Source organism: Ranitomeya imitator, chromosome 7, assembly GCF_032444005.1.
Source record: "Ranitomeya imitator isolate aRanImi1 chromosome 7, aRanImi1.pri, whole genome shotgun sequence".
NCBI lineage: Eukaryota > Metazoa > Chordata > Amphibia > Anura > Dendrobatidae > Ranitomeya > Ranitomeya imitator.
In genome coordinates this window covers 106,548,196-106,571,591 of record NC_091288.1, presented here as the reverse complement: position 1 = coordinate 106,571,591, position 23,396 = coordinate 106,548,196, and the positions used below count along the sequence as shown (strand labels likewise).

At 40.9% G+C, this 23,396-nt stretch overlaps 1 protein-coding gene across 1 annotated transcript; it reads right to left on the bottom strand.

Moving 5' to 3' along the window:
* Window positions 1-17,893: 17,893 nt before the first annotated feature.
* On the bottom strand, window positions 17,894-22,428 carry LOC138644843 (gamma-crystallin 2-like). The gene is made up of 3 exons (XM_069733731.1): window positions 22,372-22,428; window positions 21,831-22,073; window positions 17,894-18,222 (listed from the first exon to the last, which is right to left on the bottom strand). Exons 1-3 carry the CDS (start codon window positions 22,378-22,380, stop codon window positions 17,947-17,949), a joined length of 528 nt encoding a protein of 175 aa, XP_069589832.1. The 5' UTR covers window positions 22,381-22,428; the 3' UTR covers window positions 17,894-17,946.
* Window positions 22,429-23,396: the final 968 nt, after the last annotated feature.

Below are 23,396 nucleotides of genomic sequence, written 5' to 3'. Positions count from 1 at the left end.
ATGCAATTAAATCACAGAGATATGTCACACAAAATACTTAATACGTAACATTTCCCACATGTCTACTTTACATCAGCACAATTTTGGAACCAAAATTTTTTTTTGTTAGGGAGTTATAAGGGTTAAAAGTTGACCAGCAATTTCTCATTTCTACAACACCATTTTATTTTAGGGACCACATCTCATTTGAAGTCATTTTGAGGGGTCTATATGATAGAAAATACCCAATTGTGACACCATTCTAAAAACTACACCCCTCAAGGTGCTCAAAACCATATTCAAGAAGTTTATTAACCCTTCTGGTGCTTCACAGGAATTTTTTGAATGTTTAAATAAAAATGAACATTTAACTTTTTTTCACAAAAAATTTAATTCAGCTCCAATTTGTTTTATTTTACCAAGTGTAACAGGAGAAAATGGACCCCAAACATTGTTGTACAATTTGTCCTGAGTATGCCAATACCCCACATGTGGGGGTAAACCACTGTTTGGGCGCATGGCAGAGCTCGGAAGCGAAGGAGTGCCATTTGACTTTTCAATGCAAAATTGACTGGAATTGAGATGGGACGCCATGTTTCGTTTGGAGAGCCCCTGATGTGGCTAAACATTGAAACCCCCCACAAGTGACACCATTTTGGAAAGTGGACCCCCTAAGGAACTTATCTAGAGGTGTGGTGAGCACTTTGACCCAACAAGTGCTTCACAGAAGTTTATAATGTAGAACCGTAAAAATAAAAAATCATATTTTTTCACAAAAATTATCTTTTCGCCCCCAATTTTTTATTTTCCCAAGGGTAAGAGAAGAAATTGGACCCCAAAAGTTGTTGTACAATTTGTCCTGAGTACGCTGATAGCCCATATGTGGGGGTAAACCACTGTTTGGGCGGATGGGAGAGCTCGGAAGGGAAGGAGCGCCGTTTGACTTTTCAATGCAAAATTGACAGGAATTGAGATGGGACGTCATGTTGCGTTTGAAGAGCCACTGATGTGCCTAAAAATTGAAACCCCCCACAAGTGACACCATTTTGGAAAGTAGACCCCCTAAGGAACTTATCTAGAGGTGTGGTGAGCACTTTGACCCACCAAGTGCTTCACAGAAGTTTATAATGTAGAACCGTAAAAATAAAAAATCATATTTTTTCACAAAAATTATCTTTTTGCCCCCAATTTTTTATTTTCCCAAGGGTAAGAGAAGAAATTGGACCCCAAAAGTTGTTGTACAATTTGTCCTGAGTACGCTGATAGCCCATATGTGGGGGTAAACCACTGTTTGGGCGGATGGGAGAGCTCGGAAGGGAAGGAGCGCCGTTTGACTTTTCAAAGCAAAATTGACAGGAATTGAGATGGGACGCCATGTTGCGTTTGAAGAGCCACTGATGTGCCTAAACATTGAAACCTCCCACAAATGACACCATTTTGGAAAGTAGACCCCCTAAGGAACTTATCTAGAGGTGTGGTGAGCACTTTGACCCACCAAGTGCTTCACAGAAGTTTATAATGCAGAGCCGTAAAAATAAAACTAAATTTTTTTCCCACAAAAATTATTTTTTTAGCCCCCAGTTTTGTATTTTCCTGAGGGTAACAGGAGAAATTGGACCCCAAAATTTGTTGCCCAATTTGTCCTGAGTGCGATGATACACCATATGTGGGGGAACCACTGTTTGGGCACATGGGAGGGCTCAGAAGGGAAGGAGTGCCATTTGAATGCAGACTTAGATGGACTGGTCTGCAGGTGTCACATTGCGTTTGCAGAGCCCCTAATGTACCTAAACAGTAGAAACCCCCCACAAGTGACACCATTTTGGAAAGTAGACCCCGTTAGGAACTTATCTAGATGTGTGCTGAGCGCTTTGACCCACCAAGGGCTTCACAGAAGTTTATAATGGAGAGCCGTAAAAATAAAACAAAAATTTTTTCCCACAAAAATTATTTTTTAGCCCCCAGTTTTGTATTTTCCCGAGGGTAACAGGAGAAATTCGACCCCACAATTTGTTGTCCAATTTGTCCTGAGTGCGCTGATACCCCATATGTGGGGGGGAACTACTGTTTGGGCGCATGGGAGGGCTCGGAAGGGAAGGAGCTCCATTTGGAATGAGGACTTAGATGGAATGGTCTGCAGGTGTCACATTTCATTTGCAGAGCCCCTAATGTACCTAAACAGTAGAAACCTCCCACAAGTGACACCATTTTGGAAACTAGACCCCCTAAGGAACTCATCTAGATGTGTTGTGATAGCTTTGAACCCCCAAGTGTTTCACTACAGTTTGTAACGCAGAGCCGTGAAAATTAAAAAAAAAAATCTTTCCCCCCAAAATTATTTTTTAGCCCCCAGTTTTGTATTTTCCCGAGGGTAAGAGGAGAAATTCGACCCCAAAAGTTGTTTACCAATTTGTCCTGAGTACGCTGATACCCCGTATGTTGGGGGAAACCACCGTTTGAGCGCATGGCAGAGCTCGGAAGGGAAGGAGCGCCATTTGGAATGCAGACTTAGATGGAATGGTCTGCAGACGTCACATTGCGTTTGCAGAACCCCTAATGTACCTAAACAGTAGAAACCCCCCACAAGTGACCCCATATTGGAAACTAGACCCCCCAGGGAACTAATCTAGATGTGTTGTGAGAACTTTGAACCCCCAAGTGTTTCACTACAGTTTATAACGCAGAGCCGTGAAAATAAAAAATCTTTTTTTTTCCCACAAAAAATATGTTTTAGCCCCGAGTTTTGTATTTTCCCAAGGGTAACAGGAGAAATTGGACCCCAAAAGTTGTTGTCCTATTTGTCCTAAGTACGCTGATACCCCATATGTTGGGGTAAACCCCTGTTTGGGCACACGGGAGAGCTCGGAAGGGAAGAAGCACTGTTTTACTTTTTCAACGCAGAATTGGCTGGAATTGAGATCGGACGCCATGTCGCGTTTGGAGAGCCCCTGATGTGCCTAAACAGTGGAAACCCCCCAATTATAACTGAAACCCTAATCCAAACACATCCCTAACCCTAATCCCAACAGTAACCCTAACCACACCTCTAACCCTGACACACCCCTAACCCTAATCCCAACCCTATTCCCAACCGTAAATGTAATCTAAACCCTAACTGTAACTTTAGCCCCAACCCAAACTGTAGCCCTAGCCCTAACCCTAGCCCTAACCCTAATCCTAACCCTAGCCCTAACCCTAGCCCTAACCCTAGCCCTAGCCCTAACCCTAGCCCTAACCCTAACCCTAGCCCTAACCCTAGCCCTAACCCTAGCCCTAACCCTAGCCCTAGCCCTAGCCCTAACCCTAGCCCTAACCCTAGCTAATGGGAAAATGGAAATAAATACATTTTTTTAATTTTTCCCTAACTAAGGGGGTGATGAAGGGGGGTTTGATTTACTTTTATAGCGGGTTTTTTAGCGGATTTTTATGATTGGCAGCCGTCACACACTCAAAGACGCTTTTTATTGCAAAAAATATTTTTTGCATTACCACATTTTGAGAGCTATAATTTTTCTATATTTTGGTCCACAGAGTCATGTGAGGTCTTATTTTTTGCGGGACGAGTTGACGTTTTTATTGGTAACATTTTCAGGCAAGTGACATTTTTTCATCGCTTTTTATTCCGATTTTTGTGAGGCAGAATGACCAAAAACCAGCTATTCATGAATTTCTTTTGGGGGAGGCGTTTATACCGTTCCGCGTTTGGTAAAATTGATAAAGCAGTTTTATTCTTCGGGTCAGTACGATTACAGCGACACCTCATTTATATCATTTTTTTATGTTTTGGCGCTTTTATACGATAAAAACTATTTTATAGAAAAAATAATTATTTTGGCATCGCTTTATTCTCAGGACTATAACTTTTTTATTTTTTTGCTGATGATGCTGTATGGTGGCTTGTTTTTTGTGGGACAAGATGACGTTTTCAGCGGTACCATGGTTATTTATATCTGTCTTTTTGATCGCGTGTTATTCCACTTTTTGTTCGGCGGTATGATAATAAAGCGTTGTTTTTTGCCTCGTTTTTTTTTTTTTTTTCCTTACGGTGTTTACTGAAGGGGTTAACTAGTGGGCCAGTTTTATAGGTCGGGCCGTTACGGACGCGGCGATACTAAATATGTGTACTTTTATTGTTTTTTTTCTTTTATTTAGATAAAGAAATGTATTTATGGGAATAATATATTTTTTTTTTTTCATTATTTTGGAATATTTTTTTTATTTTTTTTTACACATTTGAAATTTTTTTTTTTTTACTTTTTTACTTTGTCCCAGGGGGGGACATCACAGATCAGTGATCTGACAGTTTGCACAGCACTCTGTCAGATCACTGATCTGACATGCAGCGCTGCAGCCTTCACAGTGCCTGCCATCTTGGATCCGGGGCTGGAGGGAGCAGGGAGGGAGGTGAGACCCTCGCAGCAACGCGATCACATCGCGTTGCTGCGGGGGGCTCAGGGAAGCCCGCAGGGAGCCCCCTTCCCTGTACCGCCGGCACATCGCGATCATCTTTGATCGCGGTGTGCCGGGGGTTAATGTGCCGGGGGCGGTCAGCTGCGATAAACAGCTGACACCCGGCCGCGATCGGCGGCGCTCCCCCTGTGAGCGCCGCCGATCGCGCTGGACGTACTATCCCGTCCATGGTCATAGGGGCCCACCCCACATGGACGGGATAGTACGTCCGATGTCAGAAAGGGGTTAAAATCCACACACCACATGACAATACTGCATGCTGTGGCTGCATATACTTACATGTAGCATTTTTGGGTAAGGACTGCTATTTTGTGACATGAAGAATAGTTTAAGATAAAAAGAAAAAGAAAATACAATGGTGAATCTATTTTTAACTATCATCACACTTTACAAATCTGTCGTCACACAAATATACTACATTGCTAGGAAGGTACAAGTAGATTCAAGCCCAGAAATGAATGTGGAGCAACAGCATGCAGTATTGACATGGGGTGTATGGATGCAAAAAGGAGATGAGCGGAGTTGCTCTGAAAATGGTCACCAATCTCAAATTCAGCAGGAATGTAGGACATTCGGATTCATGTTCGGTTTCCAGAGCATTTTTACTCAAGGTCGGCAAAATTTGGTCACAGTTCGGTAAATGATCGCATTTCCACAAATGCTTTTGTTGACTTTGTCTAGGATAGTGGTGCTGTATGATGAGCTGGGGGACATGTTTTATGAGGAGAGTGGCTGTGTCTAGGTCAGAGGAGCTGCGGAGTTTAATTTTTTTGTTACTTTATTTCTTTAATAGCGTAATGTGTGTGCATTTCGGCAACCAATCAGGGTGCAGAAACCATCCGCAACGTCATGACACAATGTCTTCTGTGATTGGCTATTGAAGTCACGTCCCTGTCCATTTAAAAAGTGGACATATTGTTTTGCTGTCGCCATTTTCTCAGTGTCAAAGTGCAGAGAAATGAATAAAGTAAATTGGTGTGCACTCAGTCTGAAAAGGCGAGGTGCTGGTGCAACGGACTATGTAAGTCCCTAGTACAATTAGTTTAGGATACAACGCACACTCTAATGGTAATAAAAGCGAAAATTAAGTTTATTGATAGGACATCAAATTGGAGCAAAACAAATATGTAATAAGCGACTAGGAATTATATGACGTTTCGACTCTCCAGAGTCTTACTCATAAAGTTGCTTAGAACAGAAATGATCGGTAGACTGAAGGTTACCCAAGGAATCTACAAGTTGCTGCTTCATGAATCTTACAATGTATGTTAAATGTAATAATGTCCAAATGGATTGGGGACCTGTACTGGTGTTTGCTTGTGTCCTGCTACTTTTGCTTCTGCTGAAAGTGAACTTGTTAGTTAGCTATATTGGATCCTGTCCGGTGTGAAATCGATCTTCTAGCATCTAACTAGATTGTGCTAAAACTGTGTTGCAATCTCAGGAGGCCCCATTTGATGATTGAAATAATTTGGCATAAAACTGTGTAACAGTGAGGAATCAGAAGGCCACATTTCCTCTTAAAAATTGTTAGGCCTAATATAGGCGTTCAGCCAGGAGGCCCTATTTGCTAATCAAAATAGTTTGTGATAAAACTGTGTTGCAGTGAGGAATCAGAAGGTAAGATTTCCACTTAAAAATCATTGTGCCTAATATAGGGGTTCAGCCAGGAGGCCTGATTTGCTACCCCTAATAGTTTGTGATAAAACTGTGGTGCAGTGAGGAATCAGAAGGCCACATTTCCTATTAAAAATCATTAGGCCTAATTTAGGGGTTCAGCCAGGAGGCCATATTTGCTAATCCAAATAGTTTGTGATAAAACTGTTTTGCATTGAGGATTAAGGAGGACATATTTCCTCAAAAAAATCATTAGGTATGAGTGTTGTTCAGGAATACTATCTAAGAAAATAACTAGTGATTGTTCATTTAGAGACAGATGACTGACAGGTGTGGACCTAAGGTTGTGAAACAGCAGGTTACAAATAGAGCTGGGTACATATCACATGAGTAGGAAAAAGCGAGGTCATGGTGGAAAGAGGAAAACTCGGCTTTGGGAAAATGGCCGCCGCGATCTCTAATGCGCACGCGCGGCATCCCGTGGCCATTTTCCTGAAGCCCCGTGCAGCAGAGCACTCGATCTGCGCACGCGTGGCCCCAGGAAGATGGCCGCCCCCACCGACGAAAGGGATGACAGCGCAGATCGCGCGCTGCTTGTTCACGTGCCCACAGTGGATTAATCACCTCAACATGCGGACACCACTACGCCACCAACGTAAAGCTGAGGAAGAACCAGCGCTGTGAACACGCCCTCCCGACCTGACCAGCCTGATTGACAGGCGAAAACGGCGACTTTGGTAAGTTATTTCTCAGCATAGGTGGGGAATCGGGGTACACTACATACACTATAGTAACACACAGTGCAGGCCCTATTTAACAGTATTTATAGCTCAATCTCAAAAAACGGGGTGACAGGTTCCCTTTAACATCACATACAGTACAATCCTCAGAGGTGTTACTTCAATAAAGGAAAAAAAGGGTTGTTGTTCCAGCATCTGGTAGAATTAGTTCTTTCTTTATTTTAAATCCATTAAAACTTATAAAAATTGCAATGGTTACATAGACAAGGCTGGGGGCAAGATGCATTTTGAAGGCTCACTTGTGTTCTTTATCACAGCTTGTGTATGGAAGAAAAAGGCTAATGCATATAAATCGTTCACACCTGAAGATCAAAATGCAAAAATCTAGCTTATTGTCACCAAATCACAAACATGGCTAAAAACATTTAAAATCAACAATGACAACACCCTCATCTCTAGATAATGTAATATCTATGCAACCCTAGGACATGACACTATGGTGAATGAGAACCGACATATGAAGTGCCATATGAACATGCAATACAGTCAGCAAGGAAATGCAACAGAATAGGAACAATGCAGCAGCATATGGTATGAGGATAAACATATATATATACAGTATATATATATATATATATATACTAGACTGTGGCCCGATTCTAACGCATCGGGTATCCTAGAATATGCATGTCCCCGTAGTATATGGACAATGATTATTCCAGAATTCGCGGCAGACTGTGCCCGTCGCTGATTGGTCGAGGCAACCTTTATGACATCATCATCGCCATGGCAACCATTATGACATCTACGTCGATACTGTGCCCGTCGCTGAATCAGAAACGTGAGATGTCTACATCCTTTATGACATCATCATCGCTGTGCCCGTTGCTGATTGCTCGAGGCCAAGCGGCCTCGACCAATCAGAGACGCGGGATGTCTACGTCCTTTATGACATCATCGTCGCTGTGCCCGTTGCTGATTGGTCGAGGCCTGGCGGCCTCGACCAATCAGAGACGCGGGATTTCTACGTCGATGCTGTGCCAGTCTCTGATTGGTCGAGGCCTGGCGGCCTCGACCAATCAGAGACGCGGGATTTCCAGGACAGACAGACATATCTGTATCTATATATATACATACTGCTCAAAAAAATAAAGGGAACACTAAAATCCCACATCCTAGATATCACTGAATGAAATATTCCAGTTGTAAATCTTTTTTCATTATAAAGTGGAATGTGTTGAGAACAATAAAACCTAAAAATTATCAACGTAACTCACAACTAATATCCCACCGAGGTCTGGAGCTGGAATGATACTCAAAATCAAAGTGGAAAAAGTTACAGGCTATTCCAACGTCCGTGGAAATGCCTCAAGACAAGGAAATGATGCTCAGTAGTGTGTGTGGCCTCCACGTGCCTGTATTTTCTTCCTACAATGCCTGGGTATGCTCTTGATGAAGCGTTCGATGGTCTCCTGAGGGATCTCCTCCCAGACCTGGACTATAGCATCCGACAGTCTGTGGTGCAACATGACGTTAATGGATGGTGCGAGACATGATGTCCCAGATGTGTTCAATCGGATTCAGGTCTGGGGAGCGGGCGGGCCAATCCATATCTTCAATGCCTTCATCTTGCAGGAACTGCTGACACACTCCAGCCACATGAGGTCTGGCATTGTCCTGGATTAGGAGGACCCAGGGCCAACAGCACCAGCATATGATCTCACAATGGGTCTGAGGATCTCATCTCGGTATCTAATGGCAGTCAGGCTACCCCTGGCAAGCACATGGAGGGCTGTGTGGTCTCCAAAGAAATGCAACCCCACACCATTACTGATGCACTGCCAAACCGGTCATGCTGAAGGATGTTGCAGGCAGCAAATCGTGCTTCATGGCGTCTCCAGACTCTGTCACATCTGTCACATGTGCTCAATGCGAACCTGCTTTCATCTGTGATGAGCACAGGGCACCAGTGCCGAATTTTCCAATCCTGATGTTCTGTGAAAAATGCCAAGCGTCCTGCACAGTGTTGGTCTGTGAGCACAACCTCCATCTGTGGACTTCGAGCACTCAGACCATCCTCATGGAGTTGGTTTCTAACCATTTGTGCAGACACATGCACATTTGTGGCATGCTGGAGGTCATTTTGCAGGGCTCTGGCAGTGCTCCTCCTGTTCCTCCTTGCACATAGGCTGAGGTAGCGGTCATGCTGCTGGGTTGTTGCCCTCCTTTGGCCCCTCCACGTATCCAGATGTACAGGCCTGTCTCCTGGAAGCACCTCCAGCCTCTGAATGCTATGCTGACCGACACAGAAAACCTTCTTGCCACAGCTCGCATTTATGTGCCATCCTGGATGAGCTGCACTACCTGAAACACTTTTGTGGGTTGTAGAGTCCATCTCATGCTACCTCGAGTGTGAAAGCACAACCAACATTAAGAAGTTACCAAAACATCAGCCAGAAAGCATTGGCACTGAGATGTGGTTTGTGGTCCCCACCTGCAGAACCACTCCTTTATTGAGTGTGTCTTGATAATTGCCAATATTTTCCAACTGTTGACTATTCCATTTGCACAACAGCATGTGAAATTGATTGTCAAACAGTGTTGCTTCCTAAATGGACAGTTTGATTTCACAGAAGTTTGATTTACTTGGAGTTATATTCTGTTGTTTAAGTGCTCCCTTTATTTGTTTGAGCAGTGTATATTCTTGCATTACATCTGTATACAGACTTAGTTTCTCTAAATGGAATCTCAAAGCTTCCATAGCTATATTGCATGGCATGGAAGTATATAAAGAGTTAGCATCACAGCCTATCCAGGTGTAATTTAATGACCATCTTTTGTTTGACAACTGATCCAAAATATCCTTAGTGTCTTTGATGTATCCAGGTACCCACTGTACCAAAGGTTGCAAGACCAAATCCAACCACTCTCCCAAGTGTTCATTACATGATCCAATTCCATGCATTATCGGTCACATTGGGGGTGGAAGGATGTCTTTATGCACCACTGGTAGGTATTACAGGATTTAATGATGTTAAATATTCACTCATTTTTTTAACTAAAATGCCTTGTCTTACACCCTCTACTGTTAAGATGTTAATTTCTTCACAAAATTTTTTGGTTGGATTAAATCTTAAGCGGGAATATGTATTTTCATCAGACAAAAGCTTCAAAACTTGCGCCTTGTAAGTTTCAGTGTCTAAAACAACTATCTTGCCACCTTTGTCAGCCCTTTTCACTGTGATATCTTTCATAGATTTTAACCCCTTAATCCCATATGACATACTATCCCCTCGAGGTGACCTAGGACTTAATTCCCAGGGACGGGATAGTACATCATAGGCGATTGGGGGGAGCGCGGCCGATCGCCACAGGGTGTCAGCTGATTATTACAGCTGATATCCAGAACTATGTGCCAGGAGCTGTCACAGACTGCTCCCGGCATATTAACCCCCAAAACACTGTGATCAAACATAATCGCAGCATTCCGGGGGCATAGGGAAGCATGGCACAGGGAGGGGGCTCCCTGCGTGCTTCTCTGAGACCCTCGGAACATCGCGATCACATCATGTTGTTCAGAGGGTCTCCTATGTCCTCCACCCTGCAGGACCCAGATCCAAAATGGCCGCAGGGCTCCTTCCGGGTACTGCAGTGAGGTGGCTTGCAAGCGCCTGCTCAGAGCAGAAGCCGACAAGCCTGGAGCACTGCCTGTCAGATCACTGATCTGACACAGTGCTTTGCAAATTCTCAGATCAGTGATCTGACACTACACTATACTGTGATGTCCCACACTGGGACAAAGTAAAAAAGTTAAAAAAAAAATATTTACATGTGAAAAAAAAATTCCAAAACAATGAAAAAAAAAAAATATACATATATATATATATATATATATACTGTATATATACAGTTCCAATAAATACATTTCTTTATCTAAATAATAAAAATCAAAGTACACATATTTAGTATCGCTGTGTCCGTAATGACCCGACCTGTAAAACTGTCCCGCTAGTTAACCCCTTCAGTGAACACTGTAAAAAAAACAACACTTTATTATCATACTACCGAACAAAAAGTGGAATAACACATGATCAAGAAGACGGATATAAATAACCATGGTACCGCCCCCAGGCGCCAGGCCCCTAGGTACCAGGTCATTCTGCCTCACAAAAATCGGAATAAAAAGTGATCAAAAAGGTCACATGCCCAAAAATTGTACAAATAAAAACGTCAACTCGTCCCGCAAAAAAACAAGACCTCACATGACTCTGTAGACCAAAATATGGAAAAATTATACCTCTCAAAATGTGGAGACGCAAAAACTATTTTTTGCAATAAAAAGTGTCTTTTAGTGTGTGACAGCTGCCAATCATAAAAATCTGCTAAAAAAATTGCTATAAGAGTAAATCAAATCCCCCTTCATCACCCCCTTAGTTAGGGAAAAAAATTAAATAAAAAAAAATTATTTATTTTCATTTTCCCATTAGGGTTAGGGTTAGAGTTAGGGTTGGGGCTAAAGTGAGGGTTTGGGTTTGGGCTAAAGTTAGGGTTAGGGTTGTGGCTAAAGTTAGGGTTAGAATTGGGGCTTAAGTTAGGGCTAGGATTGCGGCTAAAGTTAGGGCTAGGTTTGGGGCTAAAGTTAGGGTTGGGGCTAAAGTTAGGGTTTAGATTACATTTACAGTTGGGATTAGGGTTAGGGGTGTGTCAGGGTTAAGGGTGTGGTTAGGGTTATGGTTGGGATTAGGGTTAGGGGTGTGGTGGAGTTAGAGGTGTGGTTAGGGTTGGGATTAGGGTTAGGGGTGTGTTGGGGTTAGGGGTGTGGTTGAGATTAGAATTAGGGGCATGTTCGGGTTCGGGGTGTGGTTAGGGTTATGGTTATGGTTAGGATTAGGGATAGGGGTGTGTTTGGATTAGGGTTTCAGCTAGAATTGGGGGTTTCCACTGTTTAGGCACATCAGGGGCTCTCCAAACGCGACATGGCGTCCGATCTCAATTCCAGCCAATTCTGCGTTGAAAAAGTAAAACAGTGCTCCTTCCCTTCCGAGCTCTCCCGTGCGCCAAAACAGGGGTATCGATGTACTCAGGAGAAATTGCACAACAACTTTTGTGGTCTAATTTCTGTTAGGCTTCTTTCACACTAGTGTCGGAATCTCCCCGTCGCAATGCGTCGGGGAGAGATTTCGACGCTAGCGTTTAATGCTTTGCACAATGGGTGCAGCAGATGCATTTTTCCGGCACATCCGCTGCCCCATTGTAGGGTGCGGGGAGGTGGGGGCGGAGTTCCGGCCACGCATGCGCGGTTGGAAAAAGCGGTCCGTCGGGAGAAAAAAACGTTACATGTAGGGGTTTTTTTTCCCGACGGTCCGCCAAAGCACGACGCATCCGTCACAAGACGGATGCGAAGTGTGCAAATCCGTCGCAAATGCGTCGCCAATAGAAGTCTTTGGGGAAAAAACGCATCCTGCAAGCACTTTTGCAGGATGCGTTTTTTTTGCAAAACGGCGCATTGTGATGGATTTACAAAAAACGCTAGTGTGAAAGTACCCTTACCCTTTTGAAAATAAAAATTTGTGGCGGAAAGATCATTTTTGTGTAATCAAATTTGTTACACATATGTTACACATATGTTACACATATTATTACACATATGGGGTATCAGCATACTCTGGACAAATTGGACAACAACTTTTGGGGTTCAATTTCTCTGGTTACCCTTGGGAAAATTTGGGGTCTAAAAAATAATTTTTGTGGGAATTTTTTTTATTTTCACGGCTCTGCGTTATAAATTGTAGCGAAACACTTGGGGGTTAAAAGCTCTCACAACACATCTAGATAAGTTCCTTAGGGGGTCTAGTTTCCAATATGCAGTCACTGGTGGGGGGTTTCTACTGTTTAGGTACATCAGGGGCTCTGCAAATGCAACGTGACGCTTGCAGACCAATCCATCTAAGTCTGCATTTTAAACGGCGCTCCTTCCCTTCCGAGCTCTGCCATGTGCCCAAACAGTGGTTCCTCCCACATATGGGGCATCAGCGTACTCAGGACAAATTGGACAACAACTTTTAGGGTCCAATTTCTCCTGTAACTCTTGGAAAAATACAAAACTGGGGGTTAAAAAAATAAATTTTGTGGAAAAAAATGATTTTTTTTCACGGCTCTGCGTTATAAACTGTAGTGAAACACTTGGGGGTCCAAGGTTCTCACAACACATCTAGATAAGTTCCTTAGGGGTCTAGTTTCCAATATGGGGTCACTTGTGGGGGGTTTCTACTGTTTAGGTACATCAGGGGCTCTGCAAATGCAACATGATGCCTGCAGACCAATCCACCTAAGTCTGCATTCCAAACGGCGCATCTTCTCTTCCGAGCTCTCAACGTACTCAGGACAAATTGGACCACAATGTTTGGGGTCCAATTTCTTCTGTTACCCTTGGGAAAATAAAAAATATGGGGCAAAAATATCATTTTTGTTGGAAAAAATATGATTTTTTATTTTTATGGCTCTATATTATAAACTTCTGTGAAGCACTTGATGGGTCAAAGTTCCATCTGTTGTATATAGCTTATGCCTTTCATATAATGGAATCATTTATTCCTGTATGCTTTGAATTCACATCTACAAAGTTACAAAGTTACGACAATTGCAGCCTGTTTTTGCATCTTTGCACTATTGTGATTGTTGCTTACAGTCATGTCCTATGATTTCTAATGATATTTATTGTAACAGTGCAATTCCCTCATCACAGGCACTTTACCTATCTGTCCGGTTCCCAGGGGGCTTCACCTCTCTTTTTGGGGTTGTCCATTTACTGTTTTTAATGCTTATGTTTTTATGTAATTTTTCTTGTGGTATGTGTTGTTTGGACTCTAATAAATTATTTCAAATTAGTACATTTTGTATTTATGATGTTCCCCAGTTTTTGGTATGTCTCTTTTCTTCTCTTGTCGTATTCTATATTGACATACTCTGGGTAGATCCCCTATTACTATATCGTGTTGTTATTGTTGATAGTGCCCTCCACCCCTGCTTTGTCTGATGGGTCAAAGTGCTCACCACACATCTAGATAAGTTCCTCAGGGGGTCTACTTACCAAAATGGTGTTACTTGTGGGGGATTTCAATGTTTAGGAACATCAGGGGCTCTCCAAACGCAACATGGCGTCCCATCTCAATTCCAGTCAATTTTGCATTGAAAAGTCAAGCGGTGCTCCTTCCCTTCTGAGCTCTGCCATGCGCCCAAACAGTGGTTTACCCCCACATATGGGGTATCAGCGTACTCAGGACAAATTCCACAACAACATTTGTGGTCCAATTTCTCCTGTTACTCTTGGTAAAATAAAACAAATTGGAGCTGAAGTAAATTTTTTGTGAAAAAAAGTTAAATGTTTATTTTTTTTAAACATTCCAAAAATTCCTATGAAATACTTGAAGGGTTAATAAACTTATTGAATGTGGTTTTGAGCACATAGAGGGGTGCAGTTTTTAGAATGGTGTCACACTTGGGTATTTTCTATCATATAAACCCCTCAAAGTGACTTCAAATGTGATGTACTCCCTAAAAAAAGGTATTGTAAAAATGAGAAATTGCTGATCAACTTTTAACCCTTATAACTCCCTAAAAAAAACAATTTAGTTCCAAAATAGTGCTCATGTAAAGTAGACATGTGGTAAATGTCACTTATTAAGTATTTTGTATGACATCTCTGTGATTTAATGGCATAAAAATTCAAACTTTGAAAATTGCAAAATGTTCACATTTTTTTGCCAAATTTCAGTTTTTCTTCATGAGAAAGTGTGAATTTAAGTTCCTGTCTGATGCCATTGAGCATGTTGAAAAATGTCAAGAGACTGTTGAGGTCTCTAAGCAAGACACAAAAAATATTGTCAATGTAGTGATACCACGCTAAAGCGTGTTCCTGAATCAGTGGATCAGGGTAAATGTGATCCTGTTCAAATCTATCCATATAGAGATTAGCATAGGCGGGTTCTACGTTCGACCCCATTGCTGTCCCGCAAACTTGGATGTAAAAATCTTTGTCAAAATGAAAAAAATTCTCCCTTTAGACTATATTCAAGAGGTCCAAACAAAAATCCCTTAGGTACGTGTCCATATTGGCCTCGCTCAGATTTAGTGATATAAGTATGAGGTGTCAATATTTTTCCTAGAAAGATGGATAGTGGGTTAAGAATAGAGTCTGTAGAAGCGACTATGGGAAATCCTGGTGGATTGCACAGATCCTTGTGTATTTTGGGGAGAATGTATAGAACAGGGGTTACAGGGTGCTCCAGTGCAGGCTGGCTTCCTGTGAACGCTTCACACTAGGCTTGTTGCTAAGCGACCCTACCTTTGAGTTCTGCAGAAGTGTCTTACATCATTTCCGGTCATGTGACCAACCAGGGCTCTAACGTATGAGCGCTCCTCCTTACACAGAGCTCATTCACTGCAAAGGCACAAGAGTGCCTGCATCCTCCACTGCTCCACCACTGACTGTAAGTAAAACCATCCAGCACTCCTACAATATAGTGCTCCTTGCTCTCTCGGGGGAGCGATTTAACCCTTCACTACTCTTATGTTTCCCAGTAAGCCTGTATTCCCTGGAAACCGGCTCCTCCTGAACCCATTGCTTACACTGGGCATTGACTTCACAGGGTATTAATAGCCATTAATATGGCAACTACTACCTCCATCCTCTATATCTTTGCTTTATATATCTCATTGTACAGTATGGTTCTCCCATTTACTACACTCTGCATAGTAATGTTATAATTCCATTACTCAACTGGAACTCAGATAAGCAACTTTAGATATATAAACCATTCCATCTAATAATTTTTACAGCTAATATTTCCTTCCTTTTTTATCATTATCTACAGGGCTTAATATGCCCTATGACATATTTCATTGCGGTGACACACCTTACCTGGTTTACCCATGATGCTAATTTGACACCTCTGTACCTTGAATATATCTGCCATTGCTTAACCCTTTCTCCTTGTCTTGGATGCCTCTATCTGGGGATAGTGCCCTGTCGCATCAATACAATTTCTTCAGAATTAACCTACATTTTGGAGATGCCTATTGTAAATAATCTTATCTATAAATATTGCATATATTCTGCTATTGTTATATTTTTCTTATGGTTGTTATATTTTCTTTTTTTTCCAGCGACTATATGATAAAGGCCATTAGTTGGCCGGAACGTCTCTAAATTGTCGCTTCACCTATCAGCATCAAATAAATATGCACCTGAAGCATTATTTTTCTTGTACGTGTGCAGTGATTTTTTTCTGAACTTATGCCTTTTGGACTTTTGGTTCCCTCCACTAGCACCATTTTACAAAAAGTCGAGTGCTAAGCATTTGTCTTTCCTACTACCCCCAACCAACACACAATGGACTTGAACCTCAGGGAAGCACCGGACACATGAGCGCCTTCATGCTGCATTATCTTCAACATGATGCTCGTATTCTTTGGGTTAGAAACCCTGACAACTGGGTTGCCACTCTATTAGATCCACAGTACAAGAGTAAATTTTGCCCGATGCTTCCCTCCTGGAAAGGGACACGCGCATGCTGGAGTATTGAAATGCTCATGTAGACAACCTTAAAAGTAGCTTTCTCCCAGACAGTAGTGAGGCACACAGTGTGCATTGCAGTTCTAGACGTCCAAGTCCAACCTTGTGAACATCAAAGCGTCATTGCAAAACCATTAGCAGCAGCAGTGTACATGTAAGTGGCGTAAGCAATTTCTGCGAGTCATTTCACATATTTTTTAGACTGTGACCTGAGCTTGCCTGTGACGCCTTGGAGGTGTTGTCATGCTCTGCAGCCGGTGTTCTCTCAGAACGTGTCTTCAGAGCTGCTAGTGGTGTCCTGACAGATAAGAGCATCCGGCTGTCCCCTGAAAATGTAAACTGCCTAACTTTCATCAACGTGAACAAGTCATAGATCTACAATGACTTTTGCACCCCAGTCTCAGACTGGGCAGACTAGGCGATGGTGTAATTTTTAGTGTCATGCATTGATCTTATGTTATTGTAGTCTGTGCCACCTTTATTGTGGCTACTGTGCCTGCTGTTTGCTACTGCTGATGATGTTACAAACAATTTTTTGAAATGTGGAGACTCAAAGTTGGTTCTCCATCTGGTGGGTTGCCTTCAGTGGAAGGTGTATCAGAGGCTTATTTTACTGTTTCTACTCTGTGGAAATTGATGCCACTTTAGTGGTGTGTGACAATTAGACATGAGTCAAATAGTCTTATGTATCCTACAGTGCACAGTGCCCCGTAGGGATTTATGTCCTTATGTTGTTAATTGCTTTTAATTTTAGAGTAGAGATTTACAAGACAATCAGTAAAACCTATGTGGGTTGCAAGTTTGTGTATTTGGGCCAAAATATCAACAAAGGCCTTGCACATTTTTAATCTTTACAGGAGGCAGCCAAGCATTGTAGTTTTGGTGCGGGGAATTTGTGTGTTTGTCCCTGTATGATTCCCTTACATACAACTAGTTAGGCCACCCGATCTGATAGTATGGGTATATGTGACTGGCACCCTTTACAAGCCTTATCTTTGTGCATTTGTAATACTAAGCAACCTCTCTCAAGCATGGATGGTATATTTGTGAGTGGAGCTTCCTGCATGCTGTAGTGCATTAGTAATGGAATCAGGTATTGGTAAGTAATTTTTTTCTGTAACACTTTAGCTGTGATGCAAATGAAAAGTGTAAAATGTCAAAAAACACAGATTTGTTTTCTATTCTTTCCCATAAAGAGTTAATTAAAGTTAGATATTAGGCTGTATATACCCCAAAATGAGAACTATTACTCAATCCCATAACAGAATAAGCCTTTGACACAATTATCTGCAAAAAAAATAAAAAGTTATGGCTTTTGGAATGTAGCAATGGAAAAAATCTAGACATTAAGGGTAAATTAGATTTTGTCCTTATGAGGCTAAGTGGCTAGTGTGTAAAACCTAATTTCAAATTAGATTCCAATATAAATCATTACAAAAAAATTGAAAGAATAAGACAGGACATTATCTACAAACCTATGCTGAAGTATCCGAAAAAAAGAAAAAAACAAACATTATTTTTATGCATTTTATTGTCAGTTAAAATAGAAAGAATATTGGCACACATTTAGTGCAGATCCTGAACCCTTCTAAAGGAGCCAACCCTTGAATTCACAGCTCCCCAATCAGAGTATCTCCTGTACTCTCCAGGTCTGAGGTAATACTGATGCCCTCTATAACTGGGCAATTCATAGAAGATCCAGTGTCCCTCGAGCACATTGCAAGAGCAGATGTCATGGTATTTAAATTCTTCGTAAACTTGTGGGCAATCTTCAATGAATTCCACTGTGTGGCCCCGGAAGTCTTCTCTCTCATAGATTCTAATGCGGAAAGTTCCACGATGCTGAAAATAATAATGGCCGCCTCGTTATTTTATTCATTTAAAAAGTTTAAATGCTACGTGCTGTACTTGTAAAATATTTTTCCAAGTGAAGTTTCTTCGCCAACATAAAGATATGAAGCTAATCAATTTAGTAAAATTATTATTACAATATGTCAATGTTAACCAGCACATAATCCAATTTAATCAAGTTGAATCCTGCAGAAGTTGTTCAAATAAAACAGTGAGACTTAAGATTTGTGCACATGACATCTTTTTTGGGTGGATTCTGCTTGAAATCAGCCTAAGAATGAGCCACAAAAGAACATTATGAGCATCAATGTAAAATGAAATTGCTGTGCACATGTTCAAACTATTCTTCTTCTTTTTAGTACTTCAGGGTTCAGAAACGGTGAAGTGGTTAAAAGAAGTATCGTTTATTTTTTGGGAGACTTTGTTTTGAAGCTGCCCACCTTTTTTAACTGAAAGTATAGGAAAAAGATGCCAGCTGTGAACCTGCAGCATTGCCTAGGAAATATAATATGCAAATTGCCTCTTCTGAGAAAAAGAGGACTTAAACTGTATAGTGCCACTTATTGGAAGTAGCGATCCTACAAGTCACAATCAAATCTTTAACAAGTCGTCCAATATGACTTAGGATAAAAGCCAAATCAGTATCTCAATTCGTAGACACGGTGTTTCGGGCTGTTGACCCTCGTCAGTGCAAAGCATGAGAACTAATTTGGCTAGGTGAGGAAAGACATTGTATGCACATACTCTAAATCAGCATTCATGAAGTAAGAACTACAACCTCTGAAGCAGAAGAAGAATAGTCAACAGATACAAAAAGTCATAACCGATAAAAAGGAAAACAAAAGCTGGAACAGACACATAGCTGGTTTAAAATCTTGGTAAACTGCAAAATATGAGTGCTGGCAATAATAAAATAGTAAAACTCTAAAAAGTACAACTTTATAAAGTATAGCAGAGGTGCCGTAAAATTGTATCAAATTGTAGTACCATCTACCCTCCCAGTTCTGAACTCTTAAGCTGCGTGACCACAAATAGTTTTGGGTGAGTTTTCAAAGCTGTGTATCAAAAACGCAGCATCTTACAATTTCAGCAAAGTGGATGTGATTTATAGAAATTTAATGCCCACTGAGCTATTTTTTTTTCTCAACATAAACTGACCTGTGGTGCTTCTTTTAAATCCACATGTCAATTTCTCTTACAGGTAAAATCCACAGGTAAAAAATGTACATGTGTTTCCATTGCAGAAATGCACCAAAAACACACATAATCCATACATGATTATATCAATAACATTTTGTCCAAGCCAAATACTAGGAAGTATAAAAAACAAAGTAGCTTTATATAACCCCTTAACGACTGCCAAGACACCTTTTAACGGCAGCAGTTAAGGGTACTTAAACCACAGCACCGCTTTTTAACAGCGCTGAGGAATACGTTTATAGGGCTCCCCAGAGTCGGAATTTCTCCAGGGTCTCGGCTTCCAGGGGTAGCTGGTACCCCAGAGAACATGACTAGAGTTGGTTTTTAATGACCCCGCTGTTGCAATCGGCGTTATTAACAGTGACTACAAAAAAGTCTGATTTTCCATTTAATTTCTCTCTCCACTGATGTGATTGCACATCAGAGGAGAATGAAATAGGGTCCCCCGATCTCCCCCGATACCTCTGTTGTCCCTGCAACCCCCCGTGGATTCCTCTGGGCCACTGGTGTCTTCTTCCAGGTGAACATGGCGGGCGCATGCGCAGTGTGCCTGCTGAGATCTGCCGGTACCTGGCAACAATAGGAAATTTTTCCTATTGGTTCATTTTGATCACTGTGATAGACCCTATCACAGTGATCAAAATTTTAAAAAATGGTAAATCACCCCTTTAGTTAGGTAAAAATGATAAAATAAGAAAATTTATTTATTTCCATTAGGGTTAGAGTTTGGCTAAAGTGAGTTGGGCTAAAGAGAGTTGGGATAAAGTGGGTTGGGCTAAAGTGGGTTGGGCTAAAGTGGGTTGGGCTTGAGTTAAAGTTAAGGTTGGGCTAAAGTTGAGGTTAGGGTTGGGCTAAAGTGAGTTGGGATGAAGTTAGGGCTAGGGTTGGGCTAAAGTGAGATGGGCTAAAGTTAGGTTTTGGGTTGGTTCAAAATGAGTTGGGCTAAAGTTAGGGTTGGGCTAAAGTGAGTTGGGCTAAAGTTAGGGTTGGGCTAAAGCGCGTTGGGTTGTGCTTGGGTTAGGGTTGTGTTGGAGTTAGGGTTGGAGTTAAAATTGGGGGTTTTCCACTGTTTATGTACATCAGGGGGTCTCCAAACGCGACATGGTGCCACCATTGATTCCAGACAATTTTGTGTTCAAAAAGTCAAGCGGTGCATCCTACCTTCTGAGCCCTGACATGCACCCAAAAAGTAGCTTTTCCCCACATATGGGGTATCTGCATACTCAGGAGAAATTGCACAACACATTTTGTGATCCATTTTCTCCTGATACCATTGTGAAAATATAAAAAAATTGGTTTAAAGTATATTTTTTGTGAAACAAATAAAATGTTCAGTTTTTCCTTCCACATTGCTTTAGTTTTTGTGAACCACCTGAAAGGTTAATAAACTTCTTGAATTTGGTTGTGAGCACCTTGAGGGTTGCAGTTTTTAGAATGGTGCCACGTTTGGGTATTTTCTGTTATATTGTCCCCCAATAGTCTCTTCAAATAAGAGGTGGACCCTAAAAAAAGGTTTTGTAAATTTTATAGGAAAAATGAGAAATCGCTGATCAACTTTTAACCCTTATAACAAAAAAAGTTGTTTTCAAAATTGTGCTGATGTAAAGTAGACATGTGGGAAATGTTATTTATTAAGTATTTTGTGTGACATTTTTCTTATTTAAGGGTATAAAAATTCAAAGTTTGAAAATTGCTAAATTTTCTAAATTTTTGCCATATTTACATTTTTTCATAAATAAACGCAAGTCATATCGAAGAAATTTTACCACAATTATAAAGTACAATATGTCATGACAAAATAGTCTCAGAATCAGTGGGATCTGTTAAAGCAGCGCTCCAGAGCTATAACCTTATAAAGTGACAGAGGTCAGAATTGTAAAAATTGGCTTGGTCATTAAGTACCAAATTGGCCCTGTCATTAAGGTGTTAAAGCATGACTCATCGACAAGAGATAAAAACCACAGCATCAAAAATGTGATCAAAATGCGTGTAAAAACCACACACACTCAAGACACAATTAAAAAATGGAAGTAACCCAATGTACATAATAGTTGGAGAAATGGTGCAGAAAATTTGCAACATCAAAAACTCATCAAAAGCTCATTGTGGGAATGTAGTCTTAGACTGTGTAAGTATTAGCTAACAATGTAAAATGTGTCATAACAACCTCACTTGAGCCCCGGGAACGCTAGTGCCTGCGCCACTAGAATGGTGCTAACACTGGAGAAGAGTCTAAGTGTTTTTATTTTAACTGGGCCACCCATGTGGAATGAGAAGGCTGCGCTAGTAGTAGTAGACAACCCCTTTAACTTCATTATGTGATGTGATCATGAAAAATAAAAACCAAAAATATATTTTATAATATGACATTTTGTTAATTGATTGCTAAGACTCCATACCTGAGGAATAATACGACAAGAGCTGATGGAGTCATTGAAGCCCATCCAGTGCTGGAAATCAGGATATTCTCCCCTTCTTAAAAAGTACTGGTGCCCCTGATTGTTGGCACGTTCATACACCATCCAGTTTCCAGTTTCCACTTTGATAGAGTTACAGCGGCTGAAATGGGAGTGAAGATCTGTGTTGTCAGAGTTGCACTCATAGGAGCGACCCTGGAAGTTCTTGTCTTCATAAAAGATGATCTGTAACGCAACTTACATGTTTAATATCAAAACTTTGGAATTTAGACATCCAAAACAAACAATATGAAGCAAGCAACAAATGTTAGATGTATTATTTATGTAAGAATTGAAGTAAGGTATGTAAGAACCGATTTTCCCAGCCTCTCTCGTGTTTTCTCTTAAGCTTCTACTGCGAAGTGTGACAAATGTAACAATAAGTTGAAATACATAGAAAACACTTTTGTTGTAGCATTGGATTGATTAAGAAAATGATGAGTTCAGTTGCAATACATAAGATATTTTGGAGTGCTGAAAGTACCTTTCCCATTGTAGCTGTTGTATAGACACTGGATCTCTGAAATAAAGCGTCCCAGCTCCTATTTATATACGTCATTCATAGCCGCTGCTTAACAAAAGATATCTGAGCTTTAGATTCAAAAACAGTGAGCATAGCGCTTTTCAGTCTCTATACACTAGTGCTGGGTAGACTGCATTGCTTTGTGTACATCGATCGGTAGCTTGTTTTTTTTTGTCTATGTTTCTCACTGACAGGCAATTATTAGGGATGGTATCTGTGTGACATATATGAAATTGTAAAGTATACAGTATTCTATAGCAATTAAACGGGATTGGAAAATAGTAAAACATTTGTGCGTAAAAATGGTATAGAAAAAAAACAGTCTGGAAAAACTAGGATGCCTTGGACTATTGGTCCATTATTACTTGTGAAATATATGAAGTATATTACTAATATGAAGTATATTACTTGTGAAAGACCATTTCATGAGCAAAAATGTGTACAGAATGATATGACTACAAAAGGAAAAACAGAGAAAATTTTAACATTTGTTGAAATAGTTTGAAGAATCCCATAACCAATGTAATATTAATTATTTTACTCATGTAATGCTTTATTCTTTGTTATCTGTGTGTTTTTCACAGGGGCAGATACTAATAGCGAAGGACCCCTCTACAAAATGGGTCTGCATCTTCCTTTCTATCCCAAACAGTAGCATTACAAAACGTTTCGGTCCATGTAAAAAACCTTTGTCAGTTGCGTACTGAGGGTTTTGATACAAATACTATGGCCAACCACAGGATAGCCCTATGGTGAATGCCAAGAGGCTATGTTGTAGTCAGATATACTAGATATATACTTCATAGCCTCTTGGCATTCACCATAGTGCTATCCTATGGTTGGCCATAGTATTTGTATCAAAACCCTCAGTACGCAACTGACGAAGGTTTTTTGCATGGACCAAAACGTTTTGTAATGCTACTGTTTGGGATAGAATAAAAATGACCAACAATCTTTACACTAAGTTGAGTGCCAGGTTCCATTTT

Excerpts from the sequence above, each read along its gene's own strand:
- LOC138644843 (XM_069733731.1), bottom strand. Across the intron at positions 18,223-21,830 it reads CTTGTCGTATTATTCCTCAG|CATCGTGGAACTTTCCGCAT; the intron begins GTATGGAGTCTT and ends TATTATTTTCAG.